Source organism: Centroberyx gerrardi, chromosome 15 (genome assembly GCF_048128805.1).
Source record: "Centroberyx gerrardi isolate f3 chromosome 15, fCenGer3.hap1.cur.20231027, whole genome shotgun sequence".
NCBI classification, from domain to species: Eukaryota; Metazoa; Chordata; class Actinopteri; order Beryciformes; family Berycidae; genus Centroberyx; species Centroberyx gerrardi.
The window spans coordinates 899,058-909,473 of NC_136011.1; the positions used below are offsets into that span (position 1 = coordinate 899,058).

Genomic DNA, 10,416 nt, shown 5'->3' on the forward strand with positions numbered 1-10,416 from the left:
GCATGCTCTAGCTTCCAGCGATTGTTGCGCAACAGAAGAAAAGATGACCTCCATCGGTAAAAAGAAGTCCCAACATTTTGTCCATGACAGAAAGGGTTTCAGGTTAAATTCCGGAGGGAAACTCGGATGTAGGACATAGGGACGTAGGGACGTCATGTGGGGGTAGTCTTCAGTCATTAAACGGACTATGCTCTGTAGTATGTAAACGGGAATATGAATGGAATATTCTATAAGCAACTCATGTAAACACCTTAATCAAAATATTGTCTTATTTAGAATAAGGTCAATAGTCGGATTATTGCAGTCCATGTAAACGTAGTCATTGTTGACTTGAGAAATATGGGACCCACTTCCCTGTCTTTACAAAATAATATGAGTAATTGAACCATAATTTACTTAATTCTGTCATCAGGGGAGATCTATGCCAAATGAGACAAACCTGACTACAATCCATATATCCATCTTGGAATCAAATGTGAATTGCAAACATACTCACATTTTTGTTATATACTGTACTCTTATAAGGCTTTTATAGGCCAAAACGGCAAATAGACCTCAGGGCCTTGTTAGAGTATCCTGTCAGAGTAGGTGCATGTGGGCCTTTTCCCAAATCATGTCTAGATAGGGTATGACTCATCCATTGGAAAATGACACTGCTTGCTTTTGTTTCCCAAGACAACTCAAGTAAACACAATTGTTGACATCCTTAGAAAAGAAAGCCAAGACCTCCTGCTGGCTCTCTCCTAGTGCACATGGTGAGGCTGCAATGCACTCAACAACTGCTTTTAATGGAAAGGCCATCCAGAGCCACAGGGCCTGGGTCCAGGCTGAATAGCAGCCATTGTATCATCACCACCATCACCACCGTAGCAGTTTCAGCCACACTCTTTGCCTGCTCTCACTACATCTCATGTCGTTTATGGTCCTCGTTGTCTTTTGTCTGCCTGGCACCATTCAGAGCTCACAGAGCTCCCATCACAACGAACTGTCCTTGAAAGACAAGAGCCTGGACCTAGGTTAGATCACATCACCACAGACACCTCCTCTCTTCAGTTTGGAAGTTTTCAACAAGAATTCACAGCTGATGTAGTTCCCCATGTAGTTTTGCTTAATCCTGACCCTGGGACAGTACATTTTTTAAAAATACATGTAACAAAAATATGCGAAAATGAATAATTTCTCTCAATTACTGAGGAGCTATATTCTTGGGGTATCAGGTTAGATGATGAGCACTTCATGAGCCTCATCATGTGCTGCCTTGCTAGTGGCCATCATGGCAATTTGCCAGCACACCAACAATGATGTGGTTATTTAAGATATTAGAAATGAACAATTATCAAATAAAAAGATCAAAATGTTACAACTTTGGAAAAAAAAGATCATCAAACAGTTTATGCATATTATATTATTGTGTAGTGTGCCATTTTATGTATCCTAACGTGTTACATAAGATAATCAGTGTTTCCCACACATAGACTTTACTTGGGCGGGCCGCCCAGGTATATTAACGGCCGCCAAAGTATATTTGGCGACCCATTTTAGCATTTTTTATTTTTATTTTTTTATCCGTCCGAGAGAACGACGCCATCTGCGATTGATTAACTAGTGGACAATCTCCCCTCGCTCTACCCCTCCAGGTTTTCCCACACATAGAAAACTTTGTGGCGGGCCGCCACAATATCAGCACTGTCCGCCACAAATTTTTTTTTTTTTTCACTATTTAATCGTAGAACTCTGTGTAGCGCTTTGATTCGCTCAGCCCCTAATTGCTCCACGCGATCTCTCTCTCTCGTTCTCTCTTTCTCTCGCTCTCTCTCTCACTTGCTCTCTGTTGCTCCCCCTCTCTCTCTCTCTGTTGCTCGGTCTCTCTCACTCGCTCTCTCACCGGACCCGTCTGTTCGCCTCCCACTGCACACGCGTGAGGGATATTTTTTTTCCATGCCAAGAAGACGGCCGACTGAATTCCTGAAAAGAAGAACTAACAGTTAACGTTACTCGGAATACAGCTGAGTTTCCGAGATTAGCACGCTGTATAACCTAGCTGCTACTGACTGATAACGTTAATAATAACTTTTTAACTCTGACTCTGAATGTTTGCTCCCTCAATCCAGATTAATATTGAAAAATATTTTCAAAGAAGGAAAAGGACTTGTCCTGAGGAGGAGCAGGGACAGTCTGGACCAGAGGAGCTGCTGAGCAGTAAAACAGAGCAGATAATAATGTCAAAGGCTGTAATGTAACGATGTAAAGATACAGGTGAGACTGACAGCACAGAGAGATGCAGCGGGGCAGAAAAGCAGATTTCTCTGTAAAAGGGGTCTCATTTCTATTCTTCACCTTGTAGACAAAAGCAAGCAACAAACAGAACCCGCCCCCTTTGCCAACCCACCTACCACCACAAATACATTTGAATTCTGTGGGAAAAACTGATAATGCAATTGGACTCAAAGTCCATTTCTGATTATTATTGCGAGTGTTTAATTCACAGATACGGGCATAAGATATGGTGTGTAGCAGCTGCATCAGTGGGAGGAAGTTAAAGGATTATTCAGGTTATTTTCAACCTGAGCCTTACTTTCCTAATTTTTGCAACCATGGCAAATGAGTGTTCAAAATTTCATCACTTACTTCACGACAGAGCTTGATGTAGCTTAGCAGTTAGCCAGGAGCACTGGTGTCCAACACACACACACACACAATCTCCAACAGTGGAACCCAAAAGCGATTAAAACACATCCTTTCAGCACAATAACATTCACACTGCAGGTACACATGTATTTAAATAGCTGTGAGTGAAATTTCCTAAATTTGTGATGCCAGGTGGGCGATAACGGAGACCGCAAAAAATTCCCACATATTCTACTTGTAATTACCACTAGAGAGATAGAGGAGAGAGAGAGAGAGAGAGTGTGTGTAGTATTGTAGTATTGTTTTGTAGTGTGTATATACCCTCTCTCTACCCTAGTTTGTAAATTTTTGGTTTCAGATTTGTTAATGCCATGCGCATATCACTGTCCACTTGCATAACTCGATAAATGTCTTTTCCAGTGACCTTCGGGTGCTTTGCAAAACCGTATCTCCTCCACGAAGTTCTCCTCGTTGAGAAACTGAATGTAAACGAGCAGTTGTGCAGCATTGGCTACGTCTGTGCTTTCATGCAGTTGCAATGCAAAATATGGGCTGGCTGTCACCTGCTCCAAAGGTTGAAACGACACATCCTGGGCCATCTTAGTTATGCACCGGGCCACTGTGTTGTCGGAATGTTGCACAATGATTGATTGATGACAGGTGCATGCGGCACATGACAAAAATGATTCTTATTATAAATGGTAGTATGACAATTAATACCAAAAGATAGCCTTTGTGCGATGAGATTTATTTTTAAATTGAATATAACATTTTAAAAAAATATATATTTTCTAGAATTTTTTTGTAACAAATTTCCCCTTTGTCCCTATGCTACCATGGACCCTTAGCACCCCTAGCAGCCCCACTGGTCTAGTTCATGCTACTTAAAATAACATATCTAATACCGCAATATACAGTACATATGTTTTAGGCAACAGATAATCGGAAATCAGAATTTGGATGTAGGCGGGTGCCATTGCAGTATGTTGAAAGGAAGTGTTTTAATCGCTTTTTGGGTTCAACTGTTAGAGAGTGTGGTGTGTGTTGTACAGCAGCGCTCCCGACTAACTGAATCTACGTCAAGCTCTACAGTGAAGGAAGTAAGTGATTCTGAACACAATCTATTGTCATGACAAAAATTAGGAAAATAAGGCCCAGGTTGAAAATAACTGTAATTATCCTTTAAGGAAGCTACAGCATCATCTTTCCATCCAAGGCAGACTGAGAGAAGCCAATGGAGAACCAGACATACCAATACCCAGCTGGCAGAGAAAGAGAAAGAGAGAAAGAGAGAAAGAAAGAAAGAAAGAAAGAAAGAAAGAAAGAAAGAAAGAAAGAAAGAAAGAAAGTGCCAGACAGAGACGGACTGTCAGATAGTAAAGCGCTAGAAGCTGAAGAGAGGGGGGTGGCTGGGTAGTAACAGAGTTCATGTTGCTAGCCTCTGACTGGCAGTCACCCGGTGACTGACGGCAGGCTGCCCACCAATCAGCAGCCAGCACAGAGGGGACCCGCTATAACAGCTGTTCCTTTGTAGCTGGTGAAAAGGTGAAGAATCACTCACTCTCTCACTAGATCACTGGCTCACTCACTCCCTTCCTCGCCCCCCCCTCATGCCTTGCAGTAGCCTTGTGCCTGTTTGTGCTTTCACCACAGTCTTTAAAAGGGAATAAAGACAAGGGTAAGACAACCACCTATCTTTTCTTGGCCAAACCTGGCAACATTGAATGACACAGTGGTGTTTGAAAATATACTTGCATGACTATTTACTGATATCAATTTAAGTGAATGGGGGATTTTGGTGTTTCAGAAAGCCTTTCCGCAGGGTTTCCTGACTGGGATTGGGTGGTAAAGTTGCCAGTATGGATTTTGATGATGAGGACGTGATGGCAAACCTAAGGCCGCTGGCACTCCTTCATTAAGAAATTATCTAAAATATTTATTATCTTGTGGTTCAAATTTTCCTTCAGGTGGTCAGTAAAAAAATAGTTTTTAATACTCAGGAAAGGCTTGGATAAAATAGTGTTGTGCTGCCTTACAACAGCCCTGAAGCACTGGGGCCTAGCTAGTGACCTGTGTAAGACAAAGCCTTCTTTACAGCTCACAGCTGACTCGAAAGCTCCCTCCCCCATCACGACTTCAACCCAAACACTGTGGGCTAACACACATACACACTGCAGCCCCCACATGAGTTGTGACCTCCAACTGCCCCTTCCAAGCTCTGGCCCAATAGGCCTCACAGAGAGGGGCTCTCAGCTGACTGGGTTAGTTAGCCTGCTGGTACACCCCCAATCTCAAACACATTGCTCCTAACACAAACCACATAGTCAGTAGGCTGAGAAAGACTACTACACAGACTGAAAGTACACACTTTCCTCACTTTGAGAGAGGTTGACTGTAAGGCATATTGAACTTCTGGACAGAAAACAAGGCTTTGTGAGATGCAATACCAAGGTTTTGTCTGAGTGTAAAACTCTTAGGATGACCACCAAAATAAAACCACCTAAATAAAATTCTGAAATGAAGTATGCTATAAATTTTTTAGCTTTTCCTTGCATAATGCATTTAATGAGTTTCAGCAGTTGTTTCCTTGCTTTGGGCTCCTGCATGGGTTCCAGGAAGCTGGGTGTTCTTACTGAGTCTTCAATCTCTATCCCTGTGCAGAACCCACCACATCTGCACACATGGCTTTCTCAAAACCAAGGAAATCTCTGCATACCCTTAACTGTTCTCTCACCTCTGCCAATAAACTAATGGATATCATATCAAGGATACACTGAAGCATACAATGAACCAATGAATCAAATGGGGTGTCAGTGCCATTCACCAGCACTTACTGCTGTTCCTCCTGTATAGTAATTTCTGCTTGTTGATGAGTATAGTAAAAGAGATCATGGAGGGCTTGTTGTGCAGTATCAATATACACATACACACAGGCCGGGAAACACTTTCATCCACCAGTAGCCGGTGGGTTCCACTTTCAGACTTTCATCATTTTGCAAGCCATATAAAAATTACAAGAAGTAATACTCACACATCCTTGGAGCAGGTGACTATAGAGGTAGTATGATGACGAACTTGTGAAAAACATTTGACACTCTCTTCTTCCTCAGATCCATAAAAGTTAACTGACTGATATCTCCTGTTGGACCCTTTGCAATACGCAGAGATGCTCTGACCAAGCAAGAGCTGGACTTTCTTCACTGAGTTTGTCTTAATATCAGCCACAGAATAAAATACAACCTGCAAGTTATATTTGCCTATCTACCACAGTGTTTGTTGAATTCCAAAATTTACTAGCATTTTTTCCTATTGTATCAGCCAAATTGATTTGTACACCAACATAAATAACTCCAAAAAGGTGTTAACGAGTTTAGCGTAGTAGACACACTTACACTGATAAAACACACAGATAAAACTGATAAAACACACAGATAAAGCTGCTAATGTCCTACCCCTGGCTGTAATGCTGTTCTATTCACCTCAAATAAGCATGCTAACGTTACATCAATGACATACTGCAACAGTTGGGTTGTAGAGAGAGTTTCCTATTTCCTGTAAGAGTAACACAAAACCATGTAAAAGTGTGGAAAAGGCAAAAAAACAAAAAAAAAGCTATATGTTTTGGAAATGAATGGGATTTTTTAATCCAAAAATGAACGAAGAATGTATGTTTGGTTTGTGGGTACTTATACCTTTTATCTTTACAGTAGGGGAGTTGGGTCCAGCAGACTGCTTCCTCCATCCCCTCCAGTTCTGACACAGGCTCTCGGCCTCGGAGATGAAGGAGCACAGGGAGTCTTCCTCAAACCGGTCCGAGTCTTCGAAGGAGAACCTTTCTCCATCCTCCCATTCGGCGAACATCAGTTCCATTACATCCACTATTATCTGCTTCGGAGTCCGGAGGACAGCGACGAAGGCCACGGCCTTTCTTCAGACTAAAATCAAGGGGAAACGGGCGAAGACTGTCCACAACTGACAGGGAGAATCTAAGTCTCCAGACTGGGGGAGGGGAAGCCAGAAACAACCAAAACACAGCTGAGAGGCTTACCGCTGGGCCTCCTACATAATAGAAACTCTAACAAGGCGGCGATTTTCTTTATTCAGTCTATAGGAAAAAAGAAAATAATAGCACAATAACAAAGTGTCGTTAATTAACTTAAATGGGGCCTTTTATCTTTCCAATCGAGCTCCTTGCCATTTAGGGCGATATACTTGTCTGAAACTGAATCAACTCCATGCTGCCTAGTTGAGTTGTGGATCCCTTTACAGCCCGATTCCACGTTGAACAGAGGTTCCTCTGGTCTATTTCACTATACCTACTGCTGCCGCTGAGGATAGACGAGCCAAACTCACCAGCTGAGTATGGTCAGTGAAGAGTCTGGTGAATACAAAACTGAAATTCCACTCCGTATTTAGGAACGTAATTACACAATATAGTTTAGCAACAGCTAGAGGTAATAACTGGCTAGGTATCGATACAATTAAATTCATAAGAAGTCATAAAGTTGTTTTCCTTCATTCCGACGCCCTACTCTTTCCATCCAGTCAACTGGGCTACACACGTCTCCAGACAGCGGGACAATTTGTCATGTCGTTATACAAAGCCTAAAATGTAATAATAAAAGAATATCTTTCACAGCAAGATATTTTCGGCGATTTAATTAAAATAAATCCCCTGGTATCGGAAGTTACTATCTTGTTGGTTCGACATTCAGCTTGCTACTTTTACATGCTAGGGTAGGTATGTATCAACATGCTAATGCAAATAGCTAACGTTAGCTGAAAAGCTAACAAAGCTAATAACGGGTTACTATGCTAACACAAACAATGCATCAACTGACACCCGTTGCCAACGTCGATGTCGAGGGTAAAATTTAGTTTGAACCCACCGACAAGCTTATTCAATTCGGTTTGCCGTTGTCTTACCTCGGTCCTCCCGGCTAATGTTTGCTCTACTTACTAGGTTAGCTAGCGAGCTAACCTCCAGCCGCTAGCTTAGCTTTGGCTGCTGTTTGTTTACATTGACCGGTGATGCTACACACCTTTCAGGCTGGAAGGACTACATGCTTCTTTACGTAAACTGTCTTCAAATTATGCACACTCTTTTACTTATCCAAATTATAAACGTCAGGTATTGTGATATCTCCACTCCAAAAATATTTCCCTTTCTTTATTTATCAAAGAGCCTCCTCTCAGAGCTGGCAGGTTCCTGATCAGCTCTGCGGAAATCCTGAACAGTCCGAACGTTATTTCTCGTCCTGGGTGACACGGGTTGTCCTGTCGTCCTGTAGACAGTCTCTGAGCCTCTTACCGACACCGGGTTCCCCAAATGATCTCCCCAGTCCCTCTCCTCCGGTCTCTATCAGTCAGTCTGCCGGGGAAAAGATGGCTCTCCTCTCCTGCTGCTCCTCCTCCATCAGCTGATCGCAGCTTCCGGCTGCCTGGTCTTAATGTTAAACATTATTCTGTAAAGGTAATAAGATAAAACACCAGTCGATTAGACTGCAGGCATATGGAGTCAACGTAGCCTACTACACCGATTACCCTGCCCCGTACGATAAAGAACTATTGTAATCGTGTGATACATTTTAGGAGGATAGGCTATACAAAATATCAGAGCAAAATACTATAAATATATAAACTATAAGATGCTGTAATATATTATAAGGATACCATAGAAAATAAAAATATAAATATTGTAAGATTACTACAAAATACAAATTGAGTGCCACCGCCCCTATAAAGCTATTATAGGAGTATTAAAGTGATTTTTCTTAAGTCAGCCAAATGCTGACATATAGGATAGTTGGAGCTGCCATCAGTACACCTACCTCCTCATGTTCCACAAGACTGACAACATTGGACCTAGACTGCTAGCTGTCTAGATTTTTGGATTATTCTTTATTAAATAGGCAAGTCTATAAATCACTCTGATTGGGAGTGCTTATCTTGCTGCCCCAATTAAAAGATTCTTCTCCTAGGCCTAGAAACAGAATAAAATCTTCCTTTTACCTTGGGGGAGGCTATAGTAAATGCTTCCAAATCACAAAAATAAGAGTGTCATGATAAATGATCAGTTGTAAAAGGTCTACTGGTCTCAGTATTATCAGTACCGATAATTTCTATTACAATTTTGTGTGACTCATGTTTATTGTTACTCCAGAATAAGTGTTTGTTTTCACAAATGATGAGAAACTGTATAAAGATGGAAGAAAATAAACAAGTCTTAGACTGCAAGTCTTAGTCAAGACTGTTAAAATACATTACTGATGAATCACACCAATGATTTTGCTGATAATACCAACAAACTTTGTCATTTTATTGTAAACAAGGTAAATTTGGTTGATTTTTTGAGGTCAAGGTTTCATCAATCATGAGTCCCAGAATGTGGTTGATGGCTAGTTTATTTTTTCCAATGGAAAAATTAGATTGGATTAGATTTAGATTAGATAATGATGATCCACAAACTGAAATTGGGATGTTGCAGCAGTAGAGAGAACGATATAGATAAGGACAGAAGAGAGTACTGTATTGAAGATAATACAACAAGCAATTACAAAATGTATTGAGAGTAGGTTAGAAGCAGATGTGCAAGAGTGTTAGCTGTCCACATTATCAAGTATAGAGATGATAGAACATGTTTATACGTGCAAATGTGCATTGTTGTTTACACTATCAAAATGACAGGTGGAGGTAAAATATATTTGTACAATGCAGTCCTGGAGAAGCACACCTACAAACTTTAGGCAAGGTGACTTTCTGAGGAAGGTGTCAGATGAAAAAATGGAGAAGCTGCACACTCTATCATATGGGTGCCATTGTGTGCCAGCATCTCACATAGCATAATCCAGCATCAAGTAGAACAGTAGAGCTCCAAAGCAGAACAAGCTCGGATCTAGGACAAAGGAGATAGCAGTCGGTCAGTAAGTGTTTTGAATCTTTGTTTCTGGGTTAGATTTGGACTTAAGCTGTTGTCAGGCTTTGTTGTGGCTGAGCACTTCCTGGCTTCACTCTCTGAGTTTCGATAGGTGGGTCAGCTGACGCGGGTCACACCTTCTATCTGTTGCTTTGTTGTGGAAATCTGAAAGGGGCGGGATTTTCACTAAACTCTTAAAAAGAGAGATTGAACTGAGCTCCAAAGCAGAACAAGCTCGGATCTAGGACATAGGAGATAGCAGTCGGTCAATAAGTGTTTTGAATCTTTGTTTCTGGGTTAGATTTGGATTTAGGCTGTTGTCAGGCTTTGTTGTGGCTGAGCACTTCCTGGTTTCACTCTCTGAGTTTCGATAGGTGGGTCAGCTGACGCGGGTCACGCCCTCTATCTGTTGCTTTGTTGTGGAAATCTGAAAGGGGCGGGTTCAGCCCTGGTAACGAGCTGTGACTGGGCACAGCTGTGGCATTTCCTGGTATTTAAACACGTAAGCTGCGCTGTAGCGCAGACCTAATTGGGTAAAGACCTTCGAGTCTACCTGTGCGAGTCCACTGAGCAAGGACACAGATAAGCTACTCTTATTTACTCTCTTGGCTTGCCTTCTCACTCACCATGTGCTACCAATATATCCCTGTCATCCAGGGCAACCGAAAAAAACGCATCAGTCATAAAAGACAGCGCAATCCTGAGAACCACTACTCTCTGAGAAAAGCCTTAGCTACTTCCTCTGCTTTTTCCTTTGGCTTATGGAATTGTCAGTCTGCTGTAAATAAAACTGAATTTATCCAAGCACTTGCAAACCTATCTGACATTCAGGTACTAGCCCTGACCGAAACCTGGATCCGTCCAGAAAACAC

General features: G+C 41.8%; 1 protein-coding gene across 1 annotated transcript in view; it reads right to left on the minus strand.

Annotated features, from left to right (window-relative positions):
- The window catches only part of zswim8 (zinc finger, SWIM-type containing 8), a 71,300-nt gene extending 63,310 nt beyond the window's left edge, over positions 1 to 7,990 (minus strand). Inside the window, exon 1 of the mRNA XM_071903725.2 lies at positions 6,321 to 7,990. Within this exon, the coding sequence (XP_071759826.1) occupies positions 6,321 to 6,498 (178 nt within the window). The 5' untranslated portion in view covers positions 6,499 to 7,990. The remainder of the gene's footprint in view (positions 1 to 6,320) is intronic.
- Between the last annotated feature and the right edge of the window lie 2,426 nt (positions 7,991 to 10,416).